Source organism: Melitaea cinxia, chromosome 10, assembly GCF_905220565.1.
Source record: "Melitaea cinxia chromosome 10, ilMelCinx1.1, whole genome shotgun sequence".
In the NCBI taxonomy this organism is placed as follows: Eukaryota; Metazoa; Arthropoda; class Insecta; order Lepidoptera; family Nymphalidae; genus Melitaea; species Melitaea cinxia.
In genome coordinates, this window is record NC_059403.1 from 8795790 (window position 1) to 8808271 (window position 12482).

The 12482-nt window shown below is 32.1% G+C and overlaps 1 protein-coding gene across 1 annotated transcript; it reads left to right on the forward strand.

Moving 5' to 3' along the window:
• Positions 1–488: 488 nt before the first annotated feature.
• On the forward strand, positions 489–11645 carry LOC123656898 (28 kDa heat- and acid-stable phosphoprotein-like). The gene is made up of 6 exons (XM_045592513.1): positions 489–664; positions 774–864; positions 2275–2371; positions 2807–2934; positions 9377–9562; positions 10710–11645. The coding sequence occupies exons 1-6, from the start codon at positions 655–657 to the stop codon at positions 10711–10713; spliced, it is 516 nt and encodes a 171-aa protein (XP_045448469.1). The 5' UTR covers positions 489–654; the 3' UTR covers positions 10714–11645.
• The last annotated feature ends 837 nt before the right edge of the window (positions 11646–12482 follow it).

The following is a 12482-nucleotide window of genomic DNA, read 5'->3' on the forward strand; positions in this document are numbered from 1 at the left end:
CAGAGAACAGTAACTTATTTCATATTCCACCATTGCTTTCCAAAATAGAACACCAATATGCACACTAAAGAAGCAAGACGCATTCAGTAATTATTAAAAAACCGATAAAAACGTGTCTTCCATACGTACGAACTTAATAATTTCATAACCTTTACAATTAACGATAATAATTAACAGTAACGGTTTAAAAATATTATGTTTAACTTTAAGTATGACGTTAAATGAGTTAATTATTTTATATATTTTTTTTATCTTATATTTTATTTATAATTATATTATATTTAAATTATGATATTATTAACTATTAAAATATAATATAATAACGTGAATAATAGCTCCAAAATAACGTTATGTCTACCGAGACAAATTAACTTTACCGAATTTTTAATTGTATTCCAAGCCCTTTACATTGCAGTAACTGTCGTGCTTTTTGTGGAAATCTTTAAATTATTTATCTATGACAATAATTTATGTTATCTGTAATCATCCTTCATCTTTCATCAAATATTTAATCTGTAATCAGAAAAATCGTTTCGTTACCGAAAGACGTCAAAGCTAAATTTGTCGACTTATTTACTATAAACTCAATAACCTTTGTACTAATAATTATTAGAAAATAAAACCCGCTTAGTAACCGTCCCTACATATTTAATCATGCCACGCGGTAAGTTGTGAAACAAAACTTTAAATATGAGACTCGAATATCCTTCGAATGTTATTTAGAATGTGCTTTTTATTAACCCCTAATATGTGTATATTTATTAATTTTACAGGAAAGTATACCAACCATAAGGGTCGCAACCGTAAGTTCACCAGTCCAGAGGAATTAGAAGAACAAAGAAAGCAAGAAGAAAATAAACAAAAGCAAGTTGTTTAAAAATTTTCGTATTAGTAGTGCTTATTCATTCACCCCTGTGTCATCGCCTGTTTTTAACCGACTTCAAAAAAGGAGGTTACTCAATTCGACTGTATATATATATATATATATAATGTATTTTCGGGGTTAACTTCGTTGTTTATGAGCTGATTTTGATAATTCTTGTTTTGTTGGAAAGGAAATATCCTAAGTGTGGTACCATGATAAGAAAACCAGGATCTGACGATGGATCTGGGATTCCCAGAGAAATCGAGGGAAATCTTCGAAAATCCGCATAACTTTTTACTGGGTGTACCGATTTTGATGATTTTTAATTTAATCGAAAGCCGATGTTTATCATTCAAATTTCATCGAGATCTGATTACTTATTATTATTCTTGGGCTTAATGGCTTTCAATTATGCCAGGGGGCACTGTCGATTTCGCCAATGTCACGTGGGATAGAAAAGACACAAGGAGAATGATCAGTGTGGTTGAGATTGTAAGCTACATTGATTATTGCAAACAGAAAAAAAAGGCAGGCTTTTGTTGTTAAACCACAACCTGAAACAACAGACAGTAACATTAAAAGTACCTGTGATATTTTAATGATATTATATGTTATACCTACACACTAGGAAAAGAAAAAAATGACATTCACATAGTCTACCTAAAACTCAATTTTGTTAATTTATATATATTTACACAAAAATGCACAAAAGGGACTAAATACTAACATCAACATTAATGGTCTGATTACAACTTTTTGCGTAAGCTTTAATAATATGTATTTACTTGACTATTTTTTTGTCTACCTACGTTGTATTACTTATTTAAATAATTGTGTTTGCAGGCAAACGAAGAAAAACGGACTTCAATTATATTGGCAAGTAATACAACGTAGGTAGACGAAAAAATAGTAAATGCGCATTATCAAAAATTACTCCAAAAGTTACACCATACACATAATAAACATTGGCTTGCAAAATTATAAAAATTCAACATAATCACAAAATTCAACATACACCCAGTAAAAAGTTATGCGGATTTTAGAGAGTTTCCCTCGATTTCTCTAGAATCCCTTCATCAGATCCTGGTTTCCTTATCATGGTACCAAACTAGGGTTAACTCCTTTCCAACAAAGAAAGATTTATCAAAATCGGTTCATAAACGATTTAGTTATCCCCGAACATACATAAAATATATATATATATATATACGGTCGAATTGAGTAACCTCCTCCTTTCTTTGAAGTCGGTTAACAACACACAATTCTATTAGACATTTTTTTCTTACTAGAATCTAATATATTAATTCCTACAGTCAAATATGTTCAGTACAACCGTAGTGACAGTTAACTTTTTCCTAATGCTTAAGAATATCTTTTATCATACAATATTTTTATAATTACATTTACAGATGGAGAAAAGAGCATGGGGATATAAGTTCAAGTGACGAAGAATCCGAAGGGAACAAATCTGGATCTGAAAGTGATGACAGTGATTCAGATGAAGATGTAAGATTTCATTTTAATGTAATTTATGTGACAAAAACGAAATATTAGGAGTTTTTATATATTATATTTTAAATTGTATTTCAAACTAGCCAACCCGACACATATAGTTGTGTCTAGACACCTGTCAAATATGTAAAGTTGATGACATATTTACGTTTAATAAAATATTTCAATTTTCCAAAAATTACACTCCATAAAAACTTTTTAACAAATATTAGAAAACTAAAGAAAATGGCTCTAATTGGTAAACATTAAACTAGATTGGCAACAGATTTAGGGATTTATTAAATAACATTTTAAATAATAATCAAACGTAAACTTAAAATAAATTTTTCTTTAATACTTTTCTTTCTATTAATGTAGTGTATATTTCAATGTTAAAAGCCATGTTATATGTAATAAATATATTTTTATAAAATCAATATCTAATTACAGCATCCAACCAAGGCTAAAGGAGTATCCGGCCTAATTGAAGTAGAAAATCCTAACCGAGTAGTAAAGAAAAACAAAAAGTTGTCTAATTTAAACAATCTCGGAGAAGGAGAAAAACCTCAACTCTCAAGGTTAGAATTTTGTTTTTTGCACATGTATTAATTTTTATTTATGTCGAATCACTATGTTATGATTTAAAATAAGCAAGCAATGATTTTCCAACAATTACATCTATTTTGTCAACTAAAATAAAGATGGAATCATGGAGTTTGCATAACTATTATTGTAATAGAGTTTGTCTGTTAATTTGTAGTTGAGTGACTTAGTAAAAGTTCTGTCACTATTTTCTTTTACAGAAAAAGATGGCTTTATCCATTAGTTCTCATAAAAACATTGCTTACATGTGACACTGAAAATGAGAATTCAGTAAGAAGTTAAAAAAGTACAAAACTGTTAGTGGCAACTATTAGGAATTGTTAAAGTACATTACAATATATGTAGAAGAGTTTTTTCGTAAATGTATACATCACACAAGTTGTTTAGAACTCTGAGAAACTAAGTACTCGAAAAAAGTGTGATCCATTACACAAAATTAGACTTTAATGTAATGCAGTATGATCCATATCCATCATTTCAGCCTATTGCAGTCCACTGCTGCAGGCATAGCATGCGCGCCACGACAAAATTTTGTCTACCCCTTTTCTCGTATTATCTCTCTATGTCTACAGTAGCTAACATGCGTGCACGTGATACTCCTCTCGTTACGTCAATAGAAGAGATAATCATTAAATTTTAGTGATCTGTGATATTTATCTCTACGGAAGCTAACATGACATCGTAATTTTGTCGAATTTTGACGTTTTAGGAAGAGAAACTTCTCGTCTTCAATATTATCGACGAGAAAGACGATAAATAAAAAATAAATAAAACCGGGTGCCTATTTTTTCTATAACATGGCGTTTCCCTATTATAATTCTATAATTTCGGTATACGAAGAGCGGGAAGCGCGAAAAGTCGAGTGAAGTGTGCCATATAATGGCACAAAAAACGTATTTGCGCCCTGTTGCTTCTTATTCTAAAACAATGCGTGATAGAATTACAATTATCTAATGTGCGACAAGATATAAAGCACAACACGAGCATATTGTTTTACATATATAATTAAATTCATTTACTTACGCCGTTTTATTTTCCATATTAGATTTTTTTAATTTGATATACACTTTTTATCTTAGCCAAAAGGCCGAGAACATTGTTAAATAAAACATGTGTCACTCGTTTGAAATTATACTGTGAATCCAAACGTTGGCTCATCCCGGTTTGGCACGATTGGTCAAAATTCAACTTTACGTCATAAGAAATAAGAATGATATTCAGTTGTGATTATGATTGATAATGTTTAATTTTTGAAATTCCTTCTTTATTAAAATTTCATAATCGAACGAATTACAGTGTTTTGAATTTTGGAAGTGATAGGCGAAATTTTAAGATTCTAGTATTTCTTGTTTTTTAAATTAGTTTAATAGTTAGTTAGTGTTGTTAGTAATATTTAGTTAGTGTTTATATTTTTCATTATAAAAAAATGGTATATTTTTTTGTAAGGGCAGCACAATTTTCTCTACTCGACAAGGCGAAGTCTTCGGAAGAGAATTTTGTCTCTCGTAGTGCGCATGTTAGGGTAATCGAGAAAATACTCGATGTAGACATTATCTCTCTCTCTCGTCAAGAGATATCACGTTGTACTCATGCTAGGCCTGCTGGAATTAGGCCTCCACAAGCTCGCGCCAAAAATGCGTGAACTCATGTGTGTTGCCCATAGTCCTCGTGAATTTCCATTTGAGTTCCGGCCGATACTGAGATCAAAGCTGTAATTTTGGTTTTTACTTCCGCCAAAGAACCTATTTCGGTCGGACACTAAATAATATACAAAATTCTATTTCAATTAATATTCCAAAGATGTCTGTGACAAGTCTGTTGACTCAGTTTGTAGTGGCCTTGCTTTGTGTTCCGGTGCTTATGGGTTCGATTCCCGCCTGAGTCTAGTTGTAATATTTGTATTCATTTAATAAAAAGTGTGTGTCAGCTCCGACGCACGACTGGAGTTTACTCCTTCAGATCGACTGTCTGCTGTCTATTTGCACAAAAAAGGCTTACTGCAGTCATCAAAATATAATAAGCCCGTTTTGACATTTGAGAAAGACCACAGAATGTAACTTGAAACGAAACTGTAAGACATAATAAAAGAATTATTAATGGCATTAAGCGTTTTTTGGCGCGTTAAATAATATGATAGAATATGTTGAGAGTATTCTCTTCGCGCTTACTTTATAGTTGCATGCATTGTATTGGGCTCGGTTTCCCACATTTAGACGCAAAGGTGGTCCATTATCCGTGAAGACTAGTAGCATGCAATTTCTAATTATTAAGAAACGTCTCAAAAACAGTTACGTTCTAAGTCTTTTTGTTTAAATTAGACTAGTGTTGTAACTGATTAATTATTAAATTTCACTAGCTTCATTCGATTTTAACCTTTTGACCGCCACGCCTCAAAACCATTCCCGTGCCCTGTACGCCAAGGCATAAAATAAACAAAAATACCTACGAAAAAAATAGTGCTGCCAAGAGTCGTTATCGAGTACCACACAGTGACTTGTTTTTGCTCGTTTTTATGCAATAAATGACTACTTATATAATCTAGGAAGGTTTATTTTTTAATATTTTTCTTGTGCTATCTTGCACTCGTTATATATACTTACAACAACATAAATAAAAAACAAACATTACAAAAATAATCGTAGTAAAGCACAACACTCTTTTTTATCGCCATGACGTCATTGTCACGACTGGACGACTACGGCGCAGCTGACCTACGGTTATGAAACTCTCTTTAGAGACGTGCTGTGTCACACGCAAGGAAGCCGCAGGCTATATATCTATTTCGAATCGAATCGATATATACATGAAAAGTAATTTAGAAAAAAATTAACCGAATTCAAATTTGTAATTTTTTAACCGACTTCAAAAAAGGAGGAGGTTACTCAATTCGACCGATTCGATATATATTTTATATTTTTTTATTTATGTTCGGGGATAACTTTGTCGTTTATGAAACGATTTTGATAATTCTTTTTTTGTTGGAAAGGAGATAACCCCGGTGTAGTACCTAGTACCGTGCTAAGGAAACCAGGATTTTATAATGAGATCTCGAAAATCTACATAACTTTTATTGGGTGCATCGATTTTGATGATTTTTAATTTAATCGAAAGCCGATGTTTATCATGTAGTCACATTTAAATTTCATCCAAACCCGATTACAACTTTTTGATTGATCTTTGATAATGCGTATTTACTTGACTATTTTTTCGTCTACCTACGTTGTATTACTTGTCGATATAATTGAAGTTAGTTTTTTTCGTTTGCCTGCAAACACAATTATTATCTTATTAGATAATAGTTTATTATCTAAGGTTCATTAGAACAGTATTCCACTGTGCCCCGTTCCATAGTTCCCCATAAGGCCAACGTTTTAAACGAGTTTTATAAAAAGTTAGGTTATTTTTTGAACTTTCCACAGAATTGTCTCAAATAGACAAAATTATTAAAATTAATGAAAAAAAAATATCATTAAACTTTTTTACTAAAAAGAAAGTACTTTGAAAAGAAATCTCAACTTTTGAACAAGAATAATTGTGTTTGCTCGCAAACGAAAAAAAACCGACTTCAATTACATCGACGAGTAATACAACGTAGATCGACGAAAAATAGTCAAGTAACTACGCGTTATCAAAGATTACTCAAAAAGTCGATATCAGATCTCAATGAAATTTATATGTGATCACATGATAAACACCAGCTTTCGATAAAATTAAAAATTATCAAAATCGGTACAACCAGTAAAAAGTTCTGGGGATTTTCGATTGTTTCCCTCGATTTATCTAGGTTCCCATCATCAGATACTGGTTTCCTACCAGACCTTTTGGTACCAAACTAGGGATATCTTCTTTTTAACAAAAAAAGAATTATCAAAATCGGTACATCCAGTAGAAAGTTATGCGGTATAATACAATGTAGGTCGACGAAAAAAGCGTCAAGTAAAAACGCATTATTAGATATAACTCGAAAAGTAGTTGTTAGATCTAAAATAAATTTAAATGGGACCAATTGACACACACCACCTTTCGATTAAAAAAAAAAATTGTCGAAATCGGTCCACACGGTGAAAAGTTCTGAAGTAACCATACATAATTACATTTAAAAAAAATAAAGTCGAATTGAGAACCTCCTCCTTTTTTGGAAGTCGGTTAAAAATGAATATTTTTCTATTCACAGTTCCATCGTTGTCACGCCGCCATATTTCACTACGTCCTCGTTTGACGCAGGACGCGCTGTAATTAGTCGAAGTGTTACCACACGAATTAGTTTAGAATTCAAATTTTTATCGACACTGTTCCATATTGCCCCGTGTTCCATTGTTCCCCAACTCAGTAGTTGATCCAATGAAGCAAATTAATATAATCGGTGCGGTCGGTGCCAGCCTTACTTTAAAAGAAGTATTTACATGCGTTAAATATTTTTTTGCTTAGGTAGCAAATAGTACTAAAACAGTACTGAGTAAGTAGCAATATTTCAAATCAAATATTTCACGACACACGACACGACATGGGTCTCAGAAAAAAAGCTTTTATGAGAGTGGGGTTAGAGATGATATTGATGCTACCAGATGATTTTGAGAATGAGAAAGAAAATCGTAATTTCGCTCTTAATAAAAAAAATGAAAAATTTTTTTTTTTTTATTGGTAATTGTATATTATTAAAATCATCGACGCCTTCCAAAATGCGACGATGTTCAAAGGTATCGCTCGTGTTGCACAGCACTAGTTTTCTCGCTATTCGCTTATGACGTCACCAGCGTGTCGTCTATACTTGACAACGGCGTGTAGAGAACGGATTAATGACTACGCGCTAGAGATGCGCCAGATTTGAGATATCAGATTTATTATGGCGATTTGATTGATTTTAGTTGATTTGATTTTTTATTCATTTGCTATTTATGTGTTAGCTGATGATAGTTTTATATTTTTACCTTTTGTTTTATTCAAATATCAAATTATTTATAGAAAATATAACACGTTTGAGTTGAATTTTGAATAGCTAATTGCAAAAATGACTTGTAATTATGATTTTTTTAAAGTGCAATAAAGAATATATAAATCATCTATACCATTTTGACTAGCCCGTTGGCGCAGTTTGTAGTGACTACAGGTTAGCAGGTGCTTTCTGCTCCGGAGGTTATGGGTTTGATTCCCACCCCGAGTCTGGGTATAATATATATTTATTTATATGTGTATTATTTATATGTATGCTTAGCAAAAAAAAATATAGCTATACCAGTCAGCTGTTACCTATAACGCTTACTTTAGGAACAGATGACCGTGTGTGTATGTTGTAAATATTTATTTATTTATTATTTATTTATACCACTTGCGTCACATCCCTAGCGGTCAACTATAGACGACTTCGGCGTTCTGGACATATCATTTACGTGGAATAAGAATGCATGTTTTTATTTCAATGTTTGTCAGTACGTGTAGCTCTAAAAGACTTGTTTTTTATACTCAAATGTTGCGGGGATATTCTATTTTCATAAATGTTGAATTAAAATACTAGAAATATATTTTTAATAATTTTATTTAATATTTTTGTGGTGCGGGTTTTTTGTCACCTATAGACGTCGCTGGCGCACAGGACTCGCGAGCCCTTGTCAAGTATAGGTGACTACGGCAGTCAAAAGGTTAATAGTTATCAAATATTATGTAGTGATCTTTACGGAAACGAAAGAGCTTGGCGCTCAAAGCCGTAAGCCGTAAAAAGTAAAAAAATAAAGACAAATTGACCTTTTGTACCGTTATATTATTTCAAATTACTAATTATTTAAGTTAAATTTTCTAATCAAAATTTTAATCCAATGCGCATGACATTACATAATCAAACCGATCAAATACTCATACAAACTTGATTCGATTTATCGTGAGTATCGAGTACCAATTCGTATGGTTAAAACGGGCCTATTAAATTCTGATGACTATATTCTAAGAAAAATATTATTATCATATGAAATGGTAAATAAACGAATCAAATAACGCCATCTATAGCCATATATCTAAGGTGGCGTAATTAACCGTTGTGACGCCATCAATCGGAACCCTATTGGTTCCGATAAGACTAAACGCTATTTAAAAAATAAGGGTTGGTGATAGAGGGGTGAAAATTTTGGGTTGTGTGTATTTTTCAATGCCAAATCATAATAAATTTAAAATAAAAGATTTTGCCAAAAAATAAATTGGCCACCCATATAAATTAGGGGTGTAAAAATAGTTTACGACCGACGTACGAGAGTTATTATCAGACCTACCAAATATGCACCGAAATTTTTCATAATAATCGATCAAGCCGTTTCGGAGGACTTTGGCCCCTGACACTGTGACACGAGAATTTTTAATATTAAATAGATTATTTAGCATATAATTAGAACTCCAATGAGTGTTTCAACTAATTATATAAAATGTGACTAGACGTGAGAGGGAAGAAATCGAGCGTCAGAGGGCGGCGGCCGCGTATCAAAAGGCGCACGCGGAGGGCAAGACTGACCAGGCGCGCGCCGACCTCGCGCGCCTCGCCATCATACGACAGCAGCGCGAGGAGGCGGCCAAACGGCGCGAGGCGGAGAAGAAGGCCAAGGAAGAGACCACGAAGAAAAAGTATCTACTTTATTATTATATTTTTTTAAACCGCTCTATTGTAGTAGTGCGTGTGCCTTGTAGGCAACACACCGGCGGTTTGCGGGTTCGATTCCCGTTCAGAATAAATATTTTTATTTGCACAAATATTTGTTTTCGATTTAGATATCGTGTGTGTGTTATCATATACACCTGATATTTTCGCCGACCTGCAGTGGAACAGCGTTGTGCGTTAAAATTCGACCCGTTTCCTACATGGAGAAAGAGGCCTATTATATAATAGGCAATATGAGGTTAATTCGCTTCAGCCTGTATGTAATATCCCACTACTGGGCATAGGCCACTTTCCCCATTTAGGAAAAGGATCAGAGCTTAATCCACCACGCTGCTTCAATGCGGGTTGGCGGATATATTCCCTACTATGAGTAACGATCGCTATCGGGTGTACATGATAACAACCGGGACCGACGGCTTAACGTGCTCTCCAAAGCACGGTGGGTAGACTCACAAGGACTGCACAAACACCCAGACCACGGCAAACACCTGTATGGCCAATACAAATGTTTGTCATGTGGGGGGATCGAACCCGCAACCGCCAGCGCAACAGGTACGATCCATGGCTGTAACCGTTGCGCCAACGCGGCGGAGGTTAATTCAATTTTATTTTTTATTTATTTGTATTTGGGAAACAAACAGCACAACATAACACAAATAATAAAAGATAACAACGATATATCGCACAGACCAGTTAAGTTTCCACCAATAACCAATACAAACAAGAAGCAGAAAGTAAAAAATGAGATACAAATTCAAATAATAATTCAAATAATCAAATACAATGTTGAAACTCATACAATTAAATTCTTAAAAATTAATTATATAAATAAAAATCATCAAATAATTTCTTAAAAATTAACTCAACTAACAATGTGCAGTTATTGTCTGTTGAATTACCATTATTGAGATAAGGTTCAGTAAGAAATATCTTGCTTGAAATTTGAAGTACCTCAACATAGATTATAGCTGAATAATACTGCCCTCAAGTAGTGTTGTGTTCCTGTGGTGAGAGAGGTAGAGAACTCCTAGGGAGGACCGGGGGTAGCAAAGTTAACGGAATTCACATTTGTTTAATGTATTATTATTATCTTTTTTTTTTTTTTTGTTTCAGGTAGATAAATACTCAGCGTTAATCTATAACAGGAATGCCATTTTTTATTACGTTTGGCAACTTTCGAATTCATCATAATCGTCTCGGAAGTGATGTTTGTTTCCAGTGATAAAATAAAAATAAAAAATCTTTTAAACTAACTTAACAAAATATCGTAAATTTTCCTGTCCGTAAAAATTACTGGCATTTTCTATCGACAACAGATATCACAAGAATAATTTCATAAAGCAGACGGCGAAATGACACTAAGATTTTCAGTAGTATTTCTATTGCAGAATATGTAAATTGCTATAAATTTATTATGAAAAAAATATATATATATTAAAAATATGCATGTATGACGAATAACACTTTAAATTGAAATATGTTTATTGTATTGAATTATTTTAGAACTCGTATTGTGAGTTTAAAATGTGCAATTTTAGTGCATAAATTGTTTTTAAATATAATAGCTAATTTGTTATTATTGATAAAATGGTAATGAAACAGTTTTCTCATTTTATATTTACAATTCCTTTAAATTTCTTATTTTTTTTACCAATGTTTGTAAAACAATAATCAAACTAAGTGTCATAAAATTTCATGTGGTCTGTCTTATTCCCTTTTTTTTTAATTAAATCGAAATATTGAAGAACCGTGACAAATTTTTTAATGTTAATAACATTCGACTTTTATTGTAATGTATTATTATTATTTTTTTAATATACGATGTTGGGAGATTAATAAATTTGTAACGAATGTCCTAATGATAGTGTTATGGTTAATAATAAATAATTATTATTAAACGAACGCATTGAATAATATCATTTATTATTATATTTCAATTTCCACCTAAATTATGAATGAATTTGCTAAGGTCTAATGAACTGTTAGATAGTCTTACTAGACAATTTTATATGCCAATATGTATCTATTATAATAAATTATAAAATAAAATATGTTTATGTTATATCTATCCCAATTAATAATAATAACTACCTAAGTCAAATAATATTTACGTCACACCCTTCCCTCCTATACCTACTAAAATACATAAAAAATTACTGACTTTCATACAATCAAAATTTTACTCTATTCAAGTAGGATTCAAAAGCACTTTGAATCGTCATTTTACATTTTAAATTTATATTTGTTTTAATGAATTATAGTTTAAAGTGAAACTATCGCTGATTCGGAATGTAAATTCTACAGAGAAGGATCGGCAAGAAATTCTATAATAAACTTCTTTATATGTTTCTGGCGTAGTGTAAAACAAACGTAAAAGATCTTAGGTTTTATTCAGAATTTTCACGTGCTGGTTGGCACTAGTTTAAAAATTCATTTCGCACTCCACAGGTAAGAAAAACGTGTACCTAAATGTCTTGGGTGAAATTCTGACACAGTGTATAAGTGCCACCCAGCTATTCACCTTAATAAGAAAAGAGACCTTTAAACTTTTAAGTTTTGCGACATTTTCAGGCAACTGTATAGAACAATAAACACCATACGTGTTTAGTGTTACGTAAACTTACAATTTTTTCTACTTGGTTGATTATTAAGTCACTACATATTATGAAACGAATTTCCTCGTTGTGTCTGTTTGCTATAAACTAAAATAATAATAATAATAATAATAAATAATAATAATAAATAATAAATATTTACACAATACACACACGGTCGTCTGTTCCTAAAGTAAGCAACTTAATGCTTGTGTTATAGGTAACAGCCGATTGGTATATAGCTACATATTTTTTTTTTCGATAAACATACTTATAAATAATACATATATAA

Bases quoted from the DNA above. Each gene is read 5' to 3' on its own strand.
- LOC123656898 (XM_045592513.1), top strand. The intron at 865-2,274 runs GCAAGTTGTTTA...TTACATTTACAG, and splicing joins CAAGAAGAAAATAAACAAAA to ATGGAGAAAAGAGCATGGGG. The intron at 2,935-9,376 runs GTTAGAATTTTG...AAATGTGACTAG, and splicing joins GAAAAACCTCAACTCTCAAG to ACGTGAGAGGGAAGAAATCG.